Source organism: Gopherus flavomarginatus, chromosome 1 (genome assembly GCF_025201925.1).
Source record: "Gopherus flavomarginatus isolate rGopFla2 chromosome 1, rGopFla2.mat.asm, whole genome shotgun sequence".
NCBI classification, from domain to species: domain Eukaryota; kingdom Metazoa; phylum Chordata; order Testudines; family Testudinidae; genus Gopherus; species Gopherus flavomarginatus.
The window spans coordinates 366,078,033-366,097,233 of record NC_066617.1 but is presented as its reverse complement, the minus strand read 5'-3'; the positions used below and the strand labels follow the sequence as shown (position 1 = coordinate 366,097,233).

The following is a 19,201-nucleotide window of genomic DNA, read 5'->3' as shown; positions in this document are numbered from 1 at the left end:
CCCTTGGAAGGCTGTTCCAGAACTTATAGACTCTAGGACTGGAAGGGACCTCGAGAGGTCATCGAGCCCAGTCCCCTGCCCTCATGGCAGGACCAAATACTGTCTAGACCATCCCTAATAGACATTTATCTAACCTACTCTTAAATATCTCCAGAGATGGAGATTCCACAACTTCCCTAGGCAATTTATTCCAGTGTTTAACTACCCTGACAGTTAGGAACTTTTTCCTAATGTCCAACCTAAATCTCCCTTGCTGCAGTTTAAGCTCATTGCTTCTTGTTCTATCATTGGAGGCTAAGGTGAACAAGTTTTCTCCCTCCTCCTGATGATACCCTTTTAGATACCTGAAAACTGCTATCATGTCCCCTCTCAGTCTTCTCTTTTCCAAACTAAACAAACCCAATTCCTTCAGCCTTCCTTCATAGGTCATGTTCTCAAGACCTTTAATCATTCTTGTTGCTCTTCTCTGGACCCTCTCCAATTTCTCCACATCTTTCTTGAAATGCGGTGCCCAGAACTGGACACAATACTCCAGTTGAGGCCTAACCAGCGCAGAGTAAAGCGGAAGAATGACTTCTCGTGTCTTGTTTACAACACACCTGTTAATGCATCCCAGAATCATGTTTGCTTTTTTTGCAACAGTATCACACTGTTGACTCATATTAAGCTTGTGGTCTACTATGACCCCTAGATCTCTTTCTGCCATACTCCTTCCTAGACAGTCTCTTCCCATTCTGTACGTATGAAACTGATTGTTCCTTCCTAGGTGGAGCACTTTGCATTTATCTTTATTGAACTTCATCTTGTTTACCTCAGACCATTTCTCCAATTTGTCCAGATCATTTTGAATTTTGACCCTGTCCTCCAAAGCAGTTGCAATCCCTCCCAGTTTGGTATCGTCCACAAACTTAATAAGCGTACTTTCTATGCCAACATCTAAATCGTTGATGAAGATATTGAACAGAACCGGTCCCAAAACAGACCCCTGCGGAACCCCACTTGTTATACCTTTCCAGCAGGATTGGGAGCCATTAACAACTACTCTCTGAGTACGGTTATCCAGCCAGTTATGCACCCACCTTATAGTAGCCCCATCTAAATTGTACTTTCCTAGTTTATCTATAAGAATATCATGTGAGACTGTATCAAATGCCTTACTAAAGTCTAGGTATATCACATCCACTGCTTCTCCCTTATCCACAAGGCTCGTTATCCTATCAAAGAACGCTATCAGATTAGTTTGACACGATTTGTTCTTTACAAATCCATGCTGGCTATTCCCTATCACCTTACCACCTTCCAAGTGTTTGCAGATGATTTCTTTGATTACCTGCTCCATTATCTTCCCTGGCACAGAAGTTAAACTAACTGGTCTGTAGTTTCCTGGGTTGTTTTTATTTCCCTTTTTATAGATGGGCACTATATTTGCCCCCTTCCAGTCTTCTGGAATCTCCCCCGTCTCCCATGATTTCCCAAAGATAATAGCTAGAGGCTCAGATACCTCTTCTATTAACTCCTTGAGTATTCTAGGATGCATTTCATCAGGCCCTGGTGACTTGCAGGCATCTAACTTTTCTAAGTGATTTTTTACTTGCTCTTTCCTTATTTTCTCTTCTAAACCTACCCTCTTCCCGTAAGCATTCAGTATACTAGACGTTCCTTCAGACTTCTCAGTGAAGACCGAAACAAAGAAGTCATTAAGCATCTCTGCCATTTCCAAGTCTCCCGTTACTGTTTCCCCCTCCTCATTGAGCAGTGGGCCTACCCTGTCCTTAGTCTTCCTCTTGCTTCTGATGTATTGATAAAAAGTCTTCTTGTTTCCCTTTATTCCCATAGCTAATTTGAGTTCATTTTGTGCCTTTGCTTTTCTAATCTTGCCTCTGCATTCCTGTGTTATTTGCCTATATTCATCCTTCGTGATCTGACCTAGTTTCCATTTTTTATATGACGCCTTTTTATTTTGTAGGTCACGCAAGATCTCAAGGGTAAGCCAAGGTGGTCTTTTGCCACATTTTCTATCTTTCCTAACCATCGGAATAACTTGCTTTTGGGCCCTTAATAGTGTCCCTTTGAAAAACTGCCAACTTTCCTCAGTTGTTTTTCCCCTCAGTCTTAATTCCCATGGGACCTTACCTATCAGCTCTCTGAGCTTACCAAAATCCGCCTTCCTGAAATCCATTGTCTCTGTTCTGCTGTACTCCCTTCTACCCTTCCTTAGAATTGCAAATTCTATGATTTCATGATCACTTTCACCCAAGCTTCCTTCTACTTTCAAATTCTCAACAAGTTCCTCCCTATTTGTTAAAATCAAGTCTAGAACAGCTTCCCCCCTAGTAGCTTTTTCAACTTTCTGAAATAAAAAGTTGTCTGCAATGCAGTCCAGGATCTTATTGGATAGTCTGTGCCCTGCGGTGTTATTTTCCCAACATATATCTGGATAGTTGAAGTCCCCCATCACCACCAAATCTTGGGCTTTGGATGATTTTGTTAGTTGTTTGAAAAAAGCCTCATCCACCTCTTTCACCTGATTAGGTGGCCTGTAGTAGACTCCCAGCACGACATCACCCGTGTTTTTTACCCCTTTTAGCCTAACCCAGAGACTCTCCACACTTCCGTCTCCTATGTCCATCTCCACCTCAGTCCAAGTGTGTACATTTTTAATATATAAGGCAACACCTCCTCCCTTTTTCCCCTGTCTATCCTTCCTGAGCAAACTATACCCATCCACACTTCACTCCTCTAATGGTTAGAAATCTTCGTCTAATTTCAAGTCTAAACTTCCTAGTATCCAGTTTATACCCATTTGCTCTTGTGTCTACATTGGTACTAAGCTTAAATAATTCCTCTCCCTCCCTAATATTAATCCCTCTGATATATTTATAAAGAGCAAGCATATCCCCCCTCAGCCTTCTTTTGGCTAGACTAAACAAGCCAAGCTCTCCGAGTCTCCTTTCACATGACAGGTTTTCCATTCCTCAGATCATCCTAGTAGCCAGTCTCTGAACCTGTTCCAGTTTGAATTCATCCTTCTTAAACATGGGAGACCAGAACTGCACATAGTATTCCAGGTGAGGTCTCACCAGTGCCTTATATAAAACGGTACTAACACCTCCTTATCTTTGCTGGAAATACCTCACCCGATGCATCCTAAAACCGCATTAGCTTTTTTAACGGCCATATCACATTGGCGGCTCATAGTCATCCTGTGATCAACCAATACTCCAAGGTCCTTCTCCTCCTCTGTTGCTTCCAGCTGATGCGTCCCCAATGTATATCTAAAATTCTTATTATTAATCCCTAAGTGCATGACCTTGCACTTTTCACTATTAAATTTCATCCTATGACTATTACTCCAGTTTACAAGGTCATCCAGATCTTCCTGTACAATATCCCGGTCCTTCTCTGCGTTAGCAATACCCCCCAGTTGTGTGTCATCCACAAACTTTATTAGCACTTTCTCGCTTTTTGTGCCAAGGTTAAATAAGATTGGTCCCAAAACCGATCCTTGAGGAACTCCACCAGTAACCTCCTTCCAGCCTGACAGTTCACCCTTCAGCACTACCCGTTGTAGTCTCCCCTTTAACCAGTTCGTTATCCACCTTTCAATTTTCATATTGATCCCCATCTTTTCCAATTTAACTAATAATTCCCCATGTGGAACCGTGTCAAATGCCTTACTGAAATCGAGGTAAATTAGGTCTACTGCATTCCCTTTGTCTAAATAATCTGTCACCTTCTCAAAGAAGGAGATCAGGTTGGTTTGGCACGATCTACCTTTCGTAAAACCATGTTGTAATTTGTCCCAATTACCTCAATGTCCTTAACTGCTTTCTCCTTCAAAATTTTTTCCAAGACCTTACATACTACAGATGTCAAACTAACAGGCCTATAGTTACTCGGATCACTTTTTTTCCCTTTCTTAAAGATAGGAACTATGTTAGCAATTCTCCAGTCGTATGGTACAACCCCTGAGTTTACTGATTCATTAAAAATTCTCGGTAACGGGCTTGCAATTTCATGCGCCAGTTCCTTTAATATTCTCATGCTCTGACTGCAATGGTTTGTACCATTACCGGGGAGAAGAAGGGGTGCCCCGTACCTTGAATGAGAGGTCCCCGTTCTCCTCAGACAGCTGGTTGATTTTTCGGTCCATCTGGCCTTTTTCAGTCTTCAGGTCCTGACACTGCTTTAGGGCCTCATGCAAACGCAGGATCAAGCTGTGGGAGAGGAGATGGCATTACACTGTCTGCCTAGCAGAAGAGCAGCTTGAGAGAGCTACTGGGAAGCTGCTCTCAAAGACAGCGTCATCTTAACCCTGCTGAGGACGCTGATGGGGAAACGAGGCACATCTCGTATTCTCTTGGCACCTCAATGTCACAATAAAAGGTCACAGCCTGGTTTAGGATTCGGAGTTCCCGTCTCCCAGGCCCACAGCCAGACTATGCCGGCCACCAAGTCTAGAATTGCGAAAGGGCAAAGCAAAAGTCAATGTTCAGACCTCCATGGAACGTATCACATCTACTCTGAAGGGGAAGCTTAGAGGCTGCTGCAGGATTCCACCTGGTAGACACCCCGGCAGGGATCACCCTTTCCAGGCTGAAGCAAGACAGATTTCTCCATTACTTCCTCAGCCTAAATGTGCCATTGCAGAGTGAGCAGCTTCTACCAGGACTTCAGAGATGAGGCAGCATGCCATGGAGTCTGGGAACACTAGCCTTGTCTCCCTCTCTCTGGTCACCCTGGATGGATGGTGCATGCCCCGCGAAGGGAGAGGGTGCTGTTCATGGAACCGAGCTTCACTCCCTAGAGCCAGAACTGGGCTAAGTCAACACCAATTTACGCCCGCTGGGGAGCTGCTGCACAATCTTTGAGGACCAGTTTTCTGGCAGGACAGGAGAACAACAGTAGTCTTGGGGTTTGGTGAGTACCCAGGTCCTTCCCACAGAGCCAGTGCGAGTCTGATTACAGCACTTGTATGCATGGGTGCTCACGAGCAGTCCAAGGAACAGAGACACTAAAAATACACAGCAGCAGAGAGCCACGTCCTCTCTGGTATCAGAGAGATTACAAGAGAGCCCACAGACTCCAACAATATGGACTGCAGCCTCTAAGGTACTTCTACGGGCCTGTATTATCACAGAACATCACGGTTGGAAGGGACCCCAGGAGATCATCTAGTCCAATCCCCTGCTCAAAGCAGGACCAATCCCCATAGCAGAGGATGCAGAGTAGGGTGTCAGGCAACGTTTTCTAATCACTCTTGGCCCACGCATTACATAAATGATGGGTAACATCTATCTGAAGGACCCACAAGCCCTGGGCACCAACCAGGAGCCCTAGAAGAAAAAAGCTACTTCGGAGGAGTTACCTTTCATTCTTTTCCCGCAGCTCTTCCAGCTGCTTTGGCTCCAGCTGATCAGCAGCTTGTCTCTCATTGAGAAGAGTCAGGCGGTCAATCCGTTGCTGCATCATGGTGATTTGAGTCTCTGGGGAGGAGGAAGAGAAGCAGCTGTTACTAACCAGCTGGAAGCCTAAACAACAAGCTGGACCTTAGTCCACTTCCTAATGGGTGAGTATCCACACCACAAAAGCCATCCCAACCAGCACTGATCATACCAGGAGACTCGAGTGTGGCCTGCAGCTGCTACTTGACTCCCGTACCCAGGAGGGGTCAGATGACTCATATGGCTGTGCTGGAGCAGCTTTTCGTTGCTGGTAGCCAACAGAGAAAGCTGCCAAGAGATTGAGCTCATTTCAAATACAGGCGGTGCAGTGTCGTCTATTTGCTCTGGTCAGAGCTTGGAGGGGGAGAACCTGCATGTGACCATTGGATCCTTGAGACCAACTGGCAGAGGGTTTTTACAGGGATCCTCTGGGTCAGATATATGCATACCAGTTCACCAACGGACAGCATGTGAGATCTTTATGGATAATACTAGAAAGTATGTTTTTAATCCTGGAGTTAAGGCAGGCCACCAGGAGGTGATAAAACCTCAGCCAGGTTTTTTTCAGGTAGGAGGCAACAGTTGCTTATCTCTGCGTCCGGCCATGTGCATACTGTAGGCCTTACTATGGAGGTCTGTTTGCATACTAAGCCGGATACCGGTCTAACGATTGCAAATCCAAGAAAAAAACCCCCAATGAGTGAGTGTTGTGCTGTTTGTGACTAAAGACAAAGGATTGTTAGGGTATATCGGGGGATGCAAGGAGACACAGGATCCTCTACCTACGAGGCAAACTGTTCGTGTGCTTGCTTCATGAAAAGGGAGTCACAACCAGCCAGGCTGTACAACACTGCAAGGATTTGGGGATGAGCTATATTTTGTTAACTATAAGGCTATCCAGTTGATTAAGTCTATGCTCTAGAATGCATGTTATGATTTATTTTATACGTAATCATTTGTTTCCAATACTTCCACTTGCTACTGGCTTGAATCGCCATGCTTTGTTAAAACAAATTTATACTTGATTTCACTAGAAATCGGTGTGTTACGTGGAGTGGTGATCGGAGGTGCACTTTGGAAGCAGAAAACTGTAAATACTGCGAGTATCTAGTGGAGCAAGGGCTGGGGAAACGCTCAGAGAGCTCGAGTGCGCCTCTCGCTAACCCCAAAGCGACAGCGGGGCCGGCAGTGCCTAGATAATGCTAGTGCTGCCTGTGCCCAGTGGAACTGAAAAGTTGACCTATGGGCAGGCTTCCTCACGCTAAAGGCAGGTGGTAGCAAGGTGCCTCGCAACGTTGGGTACCCCGGGAAGCGTCACATCAAATCCTCTCCAATACATGCCTGCTCCACTAGCCACACTGATTGTCTGCATAGGCAAGTTCAATGCAGTCCTTGGGCTCCTGACAAACAGCCAGCACCACTGGGGGCCCTGCTCCTGGAACAGACAGTGCAGCCACCATGTACAGAAAGGGACTGGGTAGCCCTCTAGGGCTCCCTTCCAACACTGGAGAGCAGAGATGCCCAAGACTTGCAAGCCTTGAGCCTCCAACAAGACAGACCCACTGCACCAACACCGTGGGCTTGGCTGTACTTGCAGCAGGAAGGAGGTGCACACACACGATTCCCCAGATCACGTCAATAGCTACTGACCCTTCTCTGTGATGAGTTTGCGGTTCTCTGTCAGTTCCAGCTCCAGCTCATCCCGGTTTTCCCTCTCGTCTGCCAGCTGCTTCTTCAGCCGTCTCAGCTGGAACTGCGGGGTCTGCATGATGTCACCCATGGGGGAGGCAGGTGAGCCAGGAAGGAAGCTGAAAAGAACGCACCAGCCACACAACACATGATACCACGGGCTAGAGAAGGCGGAGCAGTCACTTCACACTTACTCCTTAGCAGAATCTCAGACCTGTTATGGTAACAACGTCTATTGCAATGACCACTTAGTGCTGTGCACCACTGTGAAAAGGAAGACCCTTACTTCAGTCCCACTCACTGAACAGGGCTCAGGCCTGGGGCGGGTGCAGAAATACCTTCCGTTCCAGGACCAAGTCCCTTCAATCTCCCTTCATACTGCAGGTCTGAGCCACCAAGGTGTGAGGGATTTTAGTTTAGTTCTCTGATCTTTGCTGCTCTCCCAGCCTTTCACAAGATGCTGGAGACTGGCCTTTGCTTCACGGGGATGTGCTTTCTTTACTGGCGAACAGCGACAGGACACTGGGCTGAACAGACCAGTGGTTTGAGCTGATCTGACAATGACTGTGCTCCTGTGCTGAACAGATGGTTGCAATAGGAAAGCCCAAACTCTCAGGAAGGAGTTTTTAATCTGCTGAGCAGACACCCTGCCCTAGGACCCAAGGATGCTGTTAAAGCCAGGCTCCCCCCCGAAAGCCAGGCTCCCAGGAAGGCTGAGAACATACCTGTTCATGCTGGACGAGGAGGCGATCTTCTGCAGCTCCAGGAAGCGCACCTCTCGCTTGTGCTGGCGGGAGAACACGGGGGACTGCTCCTCAGAGCTGGTGCTAGAGATGCTGGAGGATGAAAGTGGCACTGGGGAAAGCAAACATGAGACCCTGAGTTGCCTGCCGTAGTGCCAGAGGGGACGGCTTCTAGGCATAAAGCCTCAGGCTTGAAATCCCTACGTTTCTAGGAACCAGAGGTCAACCCAGCCCTTCATCCTTCCAAACAGGTTACTGTGGGGTATTCAGATAAGGCCTTAAACCCCTCCTCCCCACGGGAATCCAAGAGTAAGGGGTTTACCCTGCCTACTTTGGTGGCTGAGGCAAAACATCCCCTTCCCCCACAGCTGTGCTGTGGGCATCCCGCCTGGCTACCACCCCAGAGGCAGCTGCCTTTTAGATGCACTGTATGTTGTGCTGTTTGCGAAACGGTTGGGATCCACCAAAATGTGAGGTGCCTATGCAGAATAGCCTATTCTTTTCAGAGCCAGTCAGAGACCAAGCACTTAGCTGTGTCAACAATTTCTATAATCGCCTGTTAGTGTGGCAGCCAAGAGCTCCAGTTTTGGAAATACAGACAGTGCCACTTCTCTGAAGATTTGGTAGCTGTGGCCCGCACTATTGCAGCACAAGGGCAGAGAGACTCCCTGAGAAGAAAGGCCCTGTAGAAGCATTATACATCAGTGCAAGATCTCGGAGAAGGAGGGGTCGCTAGTACAGAGCGCATACGTGGAGTCGTGCCTGTACGTGGCAGCCTCTGCCATCTCAGGACTCTGTCTTGCGTCACGGGCTTGCGTCAGAAGCATTTAGGGAAGTCTGCACTGCTGCTACTTTACTCTTGAACTGCAGCAGCAGGTCAGTTTCAGCACTTCAGTTTTCATGCTGCTAGAAAACGTTTCCCTTACTGACTAGAAGCAACAGTATTAACATGGGGGGTTACAGTAGAGGAGGACGGTGACAAAGGCTTGGGACATTCAGGAATGGTTTTTGCTACCTGTCACGGAGTGTGGGGGAGTCCGGCCCTGCACCCCTCTTCCTGGGACCCACAGTGACTCTTAGCCAGTCAGTAAAACAGAAGGTTTATTGGACAACAGGAACACAGGTTACAGCAGAGCTTGCAGGCACAGTCAGGACCCCTCCACCGAGTCCTTCTGGGCTTTCAGGGTGCTTGGATCCTGGCTAGGATACCCTGAATTCCGCCCACACAGCCCCAAGCCCAAACTCCAACTGCTTCCCTCCTGCCACTCCCTTCCTTTGTCCCCTTCCCGGGCAAAGGTGTTGACCTTTCCCCTCCCTTACCTAGCTCAGGTTACAGGCTCTGGCATCGTCCATCTCCTAAAGTCCTCCCCTGCTCTCCCACTCCCCACACAGACAGTCCCTACTGCATCACATCTCTCCCCCCTTCGAGACTGAACTGAGCGGGGTCACTCTGCCTAGTGACCTGGGGAAGTTCAGGGTCCCCTCTCCGGGACAACGCATCCGCTGTCAGGTTGGCACTTCCCTTCACATGGACCACGTCCATGTCATAGTCCTGCAGGAGCAGGCTCCACCTCAGGAGCTTGGCGTTGGCTCCTTTCATCTGGTGCAGCCAGGTCAGGGGAGAGTGGTCGGTGTACACGGTGAAGTGTCGCCCAAAGAGATATGGCTCTAGCTTCTTAAGGGCCCACACCATGGCCAGGCATTCCTTCTCGATGGCCGCGTAGCTTTGTTCCCGGGGTAGCAGCTTCTTACTCAGGTACACGATGGGGTGTCTCTCCCCCTTTTCATCCTCCTGCATTAACACCGCCCCCAGTCCCGTGTCTGAGGCATCGGTGAACACCATAAAGGGTTTGTCAAAATCTGGGTTTGCCAGAACTGGGTCGCTAACCAGAGCCTCCTTCAGCGCCCGGAAAGCCTCCTGGCACTGCTCAGTCCAGATCACCTTGTCTGGCTTCCCCTTTTTGCACAGTTCAGTGATGGGGCCGGCTATGGCACTGAAGTGGGGCACGAACCTTCGATAGTACCCCGCCATCCCAATAAAGGCCTGGACCTGCTTTTTGGTTTGGGGAGCAGGCCAGTCTCTGATCACCTCCACCTTGGCTGGTTCCGGCTTCAGGCAGCCGCTCCCCACCCGATGGCCCAGGTAAGATACTTCAGCCATCCCCACCTTGCACTTCTCAGCCTTTACTGTTAACCCAGCCTTTCGGAGTCGGTCCAGGACTTGTTTAACCTGGGACACGTGGTCCTCCCAGGTCTGGCTGAAGACGCAGATGTCGTCAATATACGCCACGGCAAAACTCTCCATCCCCCTCAGTAGCTGATCCACCAGGCGCTGGAAGGTGGCTGGCGCTCCCTTGAGGCCGAAGGGCAGGGTCAAAAACTCATAGAGCCCCAGAGGGGTGATAAAGGCCGATTTCAGCCTGGCATCTGCGTCCAGCGGCACTTGCCAGTAGCCTTTGGTAAGATCCATAGTGGTGAGGTACCGTGCACCTCCCAGCTTGTCTAGGAGCTCGTCAGGCCTGGGCATAGGGTAGGCATCAGATACGGTGATGGCATTGAGCTTTCGATAGTCCACACAGAACCGGATTGACCCATCCTTCTTGGGGACTAGCACCACTGGCGAGGCCCAAGGGCTGGAAGACGGCTGGATCACCCCCAAAGCCAGCATGTCCCTGACCTCTCTTTCAAGATCCTGGGCAGTTTTACCAGTGACCCGAAAAGGGGAGCATCTTATAGGGGGGTGTGACCCGGTCTCCACCCGGTGGACAGTCAAATTAGTGCGTCCAGGCTGGTTGGAAAACAGCTGTCGGTACAGATGCAGCACCCCTCTGATCTCAGCGTGCTGGCCCGGGGTCAGCTGATCAGAGAGGGGAATCGCCTCCAGGGGGGAACCAGCTTTTGTCCCAGGGAATAGATCCACTAAGGGGTCATCTCCCTGCCCCTCCCAATGTCCACACACGGCCAACACCACATTCCCCCTGTCATAGTATGGTTTCATCATGTTCACATGGTACACCCGACGGTGATGTGCCCGGTTTGACAGCTCCACCACATAGTTTACCTCATTCAGTTGCTTGATAACCTTGAAGGGCCCTTCCCAGGCGGCCTGGAGTTTGTTTCTCCTCACGGGGATAAGAACCATCACCTGATCCCCGGTGGCGAAGGCACGGGCCCGTGCTGTGCGGTCATACCAGACCTTCTGCCTCCTCTGGGCTCGGGCCAGATTCTCCCTGGCCAGGCCCATGAGCTCGGCCAGTCTTTCCCGGAAGGTCAGGACATACTCCACCACTGACTCTCCCTCGGGAGAGGCCTTCCCCTCCCATTCGTCCCTCATCAGGTCTAGGGGCCCCCTCACCCGCCTTCCATACAACAGTTCGAAAGGTGAAAACCCAGTAGATTCCTGGGGTACCTCCCTGTACGCAAACAGCAGGTGAGGTAAGTACTTGTCCCAATCTTGTGGATGCTGGTTCATAAATGTTTTTAGCATCATCTTCAGCGTCCCGTTGAACCTTTCTACCAGCCCGTTGGACTGGGGGTGATACGCTGAGGCCCAGTTGTGCTGGACCCCACATTTCTGCCATAAGGACCGGAGCAGGGCCGACATGAAGTTGGACCCCTGGTCCGTTAGGACCTCCTTGGGGAACCCCACCCGGCTGAAAATTGTCAGCAGCGCATCTGCCACTGTGTCTGCTTCGATAGAGGACAAGGCCACCGCCTCGGGGTAGCGAGTGGCAAAATCCACCACCACCAGGATGTATTTCTTCCCTGACCGGGTCGTCTTGCTGAGAGGTCCCACTATGTCCATGGCCACCTTCTGGAAAGGTTCTTCTATGATGGGTAAAGGCCTCAAAGCTGCTTTCCCCTTGTCCCGGGCCTTCCCCACCCTCTGGCAGGGGTCACAGGATTGGCAGTACTGTCGGACATGGGTAAAGACCCCAGGCCAGTAAAAGTTCTGTAGCAGCCTCTGCCTGGTGCGCCGGATTCCCTGGTGCCCTGCGAGAGGGATGTCATGGGCCAGGTACAACAGCTTGTGACGGAACTTCTGGGGAACCACCAGCTGCCTCCTGATCCCCCATGACTCTACTTCCCCTGGGGGAGCCCATTCTCGGTACAGGAACCCCTTCTCCCACAGGAACCTCTCCTTGCAACCTCTCCTCATGGTCTGTACCGCACTAAGGTCAGCCCGGTCCCGGTGCTTCCGCAAGGAGGGATCTTTCTGCAACTCGGCCTGGAACTCAGCAGCTGGGACAGGAATGGGGACCGGCTCTCTCTTGCTGGCTGGGTCTGAGGCCGCAGCCTCTCTGCACTGTGCCCCTGGGCGTTCCCCGCTCCCTGAGTTAGGGTCCTGCACCTCAGGTCGAGTACCTTCCCCGTTTTCGGGGTGCAGTGCCATTTGCCGACTCTGACTACGAGTCACGACCAGGGCACTCTGGGTGTTAGTAGGCCAGTCCTCAAGGTCCCCTCCCATTAACACGTCAGTGGGCAAATATTGGTGTACCCCCACATCCTTGGGGCCCTCCTTGGCCCCCCATTTCAGGTGTACCCTTGCCACGGGTACCTTGAATGGGGTCCCGCCCACGCCCATCAGGGTCAGGTAGGTGTCGGGCACCATCCGATCTGAGGCCACCACCTCGGGCCGGGCCAGCGTCACCTCTGCGCCCGTGTCCCAGTACCCAGTGACCTTCCTCCCATCCACTTCCAGGGAAACAATGCACTCTTTCCGGAGGGGCAGCCCCGCGCCCACCCGGTAAACCAAAAACCCGGAACCGGGAGCATCCATAGGTGGTACGTTGCCAACCCCCCTTTCCTGGGAATGTAGCCCCTCCTCCGATTGGGTTTTTACCCAGTCCACCCTCTGCGGGTTGGGTCTGCTTGGTCTGTCCCTGAGCTTGGGGCACTGGGCCCGTATGTGACCTCGTTGGCCACAGCGATAGCAGCCCATATCTCGTGGGTCCCCTTGAGTGGGTCGGAGGGACCTGCCGCTGGATGTTCCCCTTTTGGGGGGGTTCTCCATAGGCCCCCTTTGGGAGGTCCCATGTTGACTCTCTCTCTGCGTTGAGGCAGGCCTGCTCCTTCGAGACTCCTCCCTGCCATCCCCTGCCCGACTGTCCACAAATTGGTCGGCCAGCTGGCCTGCATGCTGCGGGTTCTCCGGCTTCTGGTCCATCAACCACAGCCTCAGGTCGGACGGGCACTGCTCGTACAGGTGCTCCAGTATGAATAGGTCAAGCAGGTCCTCTTTAGTTTGGGCCCCAGCTGTCCACTTGCGGGCATACCCCTGCGCCCGGTTGACCAGTTGTAGGTACGTGACCTCACGGGTTTTACGCTGGCTCCGGAACTTTTTCCGGTACATCTCAGGAGTCAGCCCAAACTCGCGGAGCAGGGCCTGTTTGAACAGTTCGTAGTCCCCTGCCTCCGCCCCTTTCAGTCGGCTGTACACCTCCACGGCTGTGGAGTCCAGTAAGGGGGTGAGAACTGCGATCCTGTCTGCAGGGTCAACCCTGTGCAGCTCGCAGGCATTCTCAAAGGCCGTCAGGAAGGTATCTATGTCCTCCCCCTCCTTACGCCGGGGCAGCAAGTGCTTATCAAAGCTCTTTGTAGGCTTGGGTCCCCCCTCACTCACCGCAGCTGGGGCCTCACTGCTCCTCAGCTGGGCCAGGTCCAGCTCATGTTTACGCTGTTTCTCCTTCTCCTCCCGCTCATGTTTACGCTGGTTCTCCTTCTCCTCCTGCTCACGCTGGCGCTGGTTCTCCTCATGTTTACGCTGGTTCTCCTCATGTTCACGCTGTTTCGCCTTCTCCTCCAGCTCTCGCCTCTTTAACTCGAGCTCCTCCCGTCTCAGCTCCCTTTCATATTCCAGCCGCATCCGCTCCACGGATGCCGAGCGTTGCCGGGAGGATCCCCTGCTGGGGGGTGAGCTTCGCCGGGCAGATCCCCTGCTGGCCGGGGGTGTTACGGTGCCCTCGGTATACACTGGGCTCCTCCCCGCCCTTCCTCTACGCCTAGGAAGGGGGGGTCTCGGGAAGCCCTCGTCCGCCGGCTGACCACTCCCAGCGGGGACAGACACTGGTGCCTGCGCTGCATCTGCTCGGCTGCTTCCCTCAGCGACAGGGCTCCGTTCATTTATGCGGTCTCCCTCCTCCAGCTGGGCAATCAGCTGGTCCTTGGTGCGTCTCCCTGGGTGCAGCCCCCTCTGCTTGCACAGCTCCAGCAGGTCACACTTGCGCCGCTTGGCATACATCTTCCTGCTGGCCACTCACAGGCCGGGGTGCTCGCCGCTCCCCACGGTTTCCAGGGGGACCCCTAGTGCACCAGCCCCTTTTGAGGTCACCACCTCTCTGCCAGGGTCGAGCTGCAGACTCCTCCGCCCCTGGGACCGCTCGCTGCAATCCCCCGGGGGACCCTGTTACTGCAAAGTTCTTCTCACTGGGCACACACTCCCAGGGGTTAACCACCCCTTCGTTTTACTGCTCCCCAGTCACTTACTGCAGGAAGCGCCGTCCACGGGGTGCAGTATCTCCCGCCGCTGCCACCAGTTGTCACGGAGTGTGGGGGAGTCCGGCCCTGCACCCCTCTTCCTGGGACCCACAGTGACTCTTAGCCAGTCAGTAAAACAGAAGGTTTATTGGACAACAGGAACACAGGTTACAGCAGAGCTTGCAGGCACAGTCAGGACCCCTCCACCGAGTCCTTCTGGGCTTTCAGGGTGCTTGGATCCTGGCTAGGATACCCTGAATTCCGCCCACACAGCCCCAAGCCCAAACTCCAACTGCTTCCCTCCTGCCACTCCCTTCCTTTGTCCCCTTCCCGGGCAAAGGTGTTGACCTTTCCCCTCCCTTACCTAGCTCAGGTTACAGGCTCTGGCATCGTCCATCTCCTAAAGTCCTCCCCTGCTCTCCCACTCCCCACACAGACAGTCCCTACTGCATCACACTACCATCGTTATCAAGGCCAATCACTGTCTATTAACCTTCAGACTTAGTGAGGCTCTGGAGATGTGCCAGCATGGCGTTGACATCACGTCCAATGACTACTGCCCCCTACCCAGGGCTTGGCCACTTATTTAGGTTTAGTGCCAGCAGTGCATGCTACTTTGGGTTATATGACTCCATCCAAGCCAGCCTGAATGATTCATTGCTTTTAACCCTTCGTCCACAAAGCACTCACCTTTCTTCTGCAGAAAGAGCTCCAGGTTCTCATTCAGGCTCTCTTCGTTGTCAAGCACAAACTTGAGGACCGTCGCCAGCTCAGCCTACGACACAGACCCATCAGTGTTAGCAGATATGCTGCAGCTGCAGCCCCTGGCCTCAACAGGAGCAGCTGTTGCTTAGTGACGGTGCAAGCACTGGGAAGGCAGTTCAGTAGGATGCCAGCTCCCCGTACCCCAATCTGTCGTGCTGGGAAGGGGAAAGTATTGGGGAGCTGACACTGTGACCCAGAAGTTAAAGCCTGGTACAATCTGAGGGGTGTTTCTCTGTGCATTGAAACACAGAGTCCATATCCAAGTCTATCCACCAACAGCAGGGGTTTGTGGATCCACTGGAAGGGGAGAAGGAGACAGATTTCTCCTTTGAGACCATCCATCTCAACATCTTAGTGAGGCAGGTCATTAGTAGCCCCATTTTCCAGATGATGGAACCAAGGTGAAGTGACTCACCCAAGGGCACACTGCAACTCAGTGGCAGAGATGGGACTAGAACCCCAAGCCTTAGCCACAAGGCCGCCCTTCTCGGCTTACACGGCAAGCCCAGATGCAAGGATGCTTTCCCCCCTTTCACACCCCTTGCTTGGGCAGTGGCTGTAGGGAGAACCCAACCGGGAACTGGACTGCACCAGAGGAAGGGAGACGTCATGCAAAAGTCTACAGCAGGAGTTTGAATGAAGCTGGCGAGGGCTACCTGGATTTTGTACTCAAATTCGTTCCAGTCCCTGGGGCTTTTGGTGCTCATGGAGGCATGGTACAGGAGCAGCATGGTCACCTGGAAACAGACACTGCAGCGTCACAAAGGGGAAACAGGCCTCACAAATCACACAACCAAATGCAGTCACTCCACTATCCCAGCAGTGCTGCCTCGCTGCCTTTACTACGCTGCTGGGAGAGGTGACTGGAGACACCGGAGATATGCCAGAGATACTCACCTCTTTGCTCAGGGGCCTCTGGCAGGATCCCTTGCCCAGAGTTCTCAACCCCGCTAAGATTCATACCCCAAGCGCTCTTGAACAAGGGGCAGGTTGAGATGCCCTTCACAGAGTGGCTCTGGGAGGGGAAGAAAATGCTCAGCTGTTCCTCTCCAACCAGGAACTCCCCAGTGCATGGGAACCTCCACCTTGCACTCTGTACCCCTTGAAATGCATATGTTCTTCAGGGAGCTACTAGTCTGTGTGGTGGGGCAGCTGGCCCACCCCCACATGAGAAGGGGCTAGAGTAAGCCAGAGAGGCTGCACAGGCTGGCAGCCAATTAAAAAAGGGCTTACTGAGAGCCAGTCAGGGCCAAGAGTAGAGCCAGCCAATGAGGGCTAGGCTGGGCCATATAAAAAGGCTGCCCAGAATAGCAGCAGGTAGTCTCTCCCAGACCTTCAGAGGGGAAGGTCTGTCTCCTGAGTGAGGAGACCAGCATCTGGGACAGCACAGTGTCAGCTCGGCTTGGTGGAGTAGAAGGGAACTCCAGCCTGCTACCTGCCAGGCTGCAGGCCCTGAGGGAAGGGCCTAGCCGGTGCAAAGGGGAAGCAGCCCAGGGAGAGAGGCACACAAGGGGAGACAAGGAAGGCAGGAAGGCTGCCACCAAAGGGTCCCTAGGTCGGGACCCAGAGTAGAGGGTGGGCATGAGTCCCCACCTTCCCCCTTACACGAACACCCAGCCAGTGGATGTGGTGAGAGTGGACTGCACCAGTCCCCTGACACTAGGGGTTAGACTTTGGGGTGTGGTTGACCACAGTGGCTGGGGCGCAGAGAAGGACTGCTAATAACACCAGACCCCTGGAAGGGGGTGAGACCGGAGCAGTGGGCACTGCTCGAGGGCAGTGTCCTGAAGGGGAGGCCGCTGGGCAGGAAGCAACGTGGGTCCAGACAACAGGAAAGGAGCAGAGGACGAATGGGACACCACCAGCAGAGGGGGCTCCTCCAAGGACTGAGCTAATTCCTGGAGTCACCAGTGGGAGGCGCCATGGTGATGAGTCCCAACACCATTACAGTCCCCATTAGGACCGAGTTTAGATAGGATGGCTGTGACACTGAAGGTCCCGTAAGACTTGCCATCCCTGGATAGGCCTGTCTTTACTGAGTGCTGGTCCAGGTGCAAAGACAGGTACCTTGGCCAGCTCCAGCTCCTCTCCCTCCAAGAGTTTCGGTATGGACACAGGGCTTTCCATGGTTGACTTGTGCTTGCAGTGCTCTGCAACAAGAATCCAGAGAGTTCTAGGCACACATCTTTGCACTGACCCCTGGGGGATGGACTAGCCTGGACCTCTGGGTCTCCTCCCTCATCTTTCGTTTCCAACGCCATTGTGGGCCAACCTCCCATCCTAACCCCTACTCACCCACCATTAGAGCGAGGGGCAGTGAAAACAAGACACCACTGATCTGAAACCCAGGGAGAAGGGAATCTCTGCCTTCACTCCACAGGCCACATGAAACATAGCAGCAGGCCTCATATCTATAGGCACAGTAACCCAGCCATCCCCTGCCAAAAAATCCCTCTGCTTCACCCTTTAGTGTGCTTCCTGCAACCCACTCCTCCAATTAAACTCCCCCGCACCACCTTTGGGATCCCTCTGTTCCCTTTAGTCTTCTACCACCAGCTCCCTGCAAACCATCATCTCTCAGCTCAGTCCCCACGTCCCCTGGAGAGATTCCGCTCAGCAGCTAGCCAGCTCGGGGTTTCCAGCTAGGTCTGGCTGAGGCACAAGGCGTCATGGACATGTCCCAAAGGTCCAGCCCATCAGTGGGTCAGGTGGCATTAGAAAACCAAACATTAGTAGCTCATGTTTGGCACCAGCCATTGGAGCACAGTATCACCCTTGTCTCTGGAAGTCTGGCCAGCAGGATGCCTCTAGGGTGCTTGTTTGCAGGTGCCCCCAAGAAGCACTGCTGCTTGATGCCATGGATTCAGGGTAACACTACTTACATCCAAGGGGCCTAGGCTAAATTGACAACCCTGAGCCTGACCTATTCTACCTAGAACCATCTGGAATTAGGCCACAACCACAGGGGTGGAACGCGCAGAGGAGGTGGTGAGCTCAGACCCAGCTGCAAGATTCTTACTCTGGAGAAAGCTCCGGATGAACTCGATCCTCTCCGACAAGGGCTGCTGCAGAACAGACTGTCCCTCCTCAGAGCCATGGCTGAAAGAGAGCACACGGGTTACTCTGATACTCGTGTGAGGCAGATGCTGCTTTTACAAGGCGTGTTGCTTTATACAGACAAGCTGGCTGCTAGGCAAGATCACAAGCCTAGCCGGTTTCCTGTGCCAGCTCGTGTTACAAGCCCAGCCAAGATCGGAGAGTCCCTGTAAGGATTGGGGGAGTGCACCCACATCATGCCGGTTACAGACCCTGGCAAGAATGGCTGGAGCCCCTTACCACCTCCATGAAACAAACGCTTCTCGACTGCCACCCTAGATTCCAGCTAGGTCCAACTGCTAAACACCCGCCCCTCCCTGTTTGTGCGGGAGCTTGACATTCACGTGGTTTTGTTTATTTCCTTATTTGTCACCCAGCCCAACAGCACAGCTCTGGGAATTAATGTTACTGCTGTGGACTAGCCAGCAGGGGGAGCTCTCAAATATACATTTCTCCACTAAATGAATGACATCCTGGATTTAAGGCATGCACCCCGCCCCCTCAGCTCTTTCTAACCTGGGAGGAAGCAGCTTGCCAATTAGAACCATTTGGATGCAGCTACACAATAGGACCTAGTGTGGAAAGTGCCTCTTGCTACCTGGAAAGCTTTGGAAGTGTCTCCATTTGTGGCACACAGCTCTGCTAGAATGGCTCAGAGCTTGTCACAAGGGTCTGACCGTTCTGGTGCTTTAAAGGAGGTTTATGTTAGGAACCCAAACGTGAACAGATTACGAGCCAAATTCTGCCATGGGAATGCACCTGCATACACCAGTAGGTGCCAGTGGAGATGCACTCTTACACCAAGCCTGCATTCAGTCTTAGATAGCTGCATTTAAAAGCTGCACCAAATTTTTAAGAAGGGGAATTGGGAGTTAACTGCCAAGGCCCAGTTCAAGATGCCACGTTTCCCTTACAACAGCCGATTGCATTAGCTCATGTGCGAATTGCTCACATGTCTGCAACCCTTCCTAGGATGTCAGACAAGCC

General features: G+C 52.4%; 1 protein-coding gene across 6 annotated transcripts in view; it reads right to left on the bottom strand.

Annotated features, from left to right (window-relative positions):
- NUMA1 (nuclear mitotic apparatus protein 1) overlaps positions 1 to 19,201 on the bottom strand; it is a 79,116-nt gene that overhangs the window by 25,309 nt on the left and 34,606 nt on the right. For all 6 annotated transcript variants that reach the window (XM_050937622.1, XM_050923284.1, XM_050915934.1 and 3 more), the window contains 8 exons: positions 18,138 to 18,217; positions 17,186 to 17,268; positions 15,775 to 15,855; positions 15,044 to 15,128; positions 7,859 to 7,988; positions 7,095 to 7,252; positions 5,369 to 5,486; positions 4,100 to 4,217 (listed from right to left, as the gene is read on the bottom strand). In XM_050937622.1, coding sequence (XP_050793579.1) covers positions 4,100 to 4,217; positions 5,369 to 5,486; positions 7,095 to 7,252; positions 7,859 to 7,988; positions 15,044 to 15,128; positions 15,775 to 15,855; positions 17,186 to 17,268; positions 18,138 to 18,217 — 853 coding nt within the window. The remainder of the gene's footprint in view (positions 1 to 4,099; positions 4,218 to 5,368; positions 5,487 to 7,094; positions 7,253 to 7,858; positions 7,989 to 15,043; positions 15,129 to 15,774; positions 15,856 to 17,185; positions 17,269 to 18,137; positions 18,218 to 19,201) is intronic.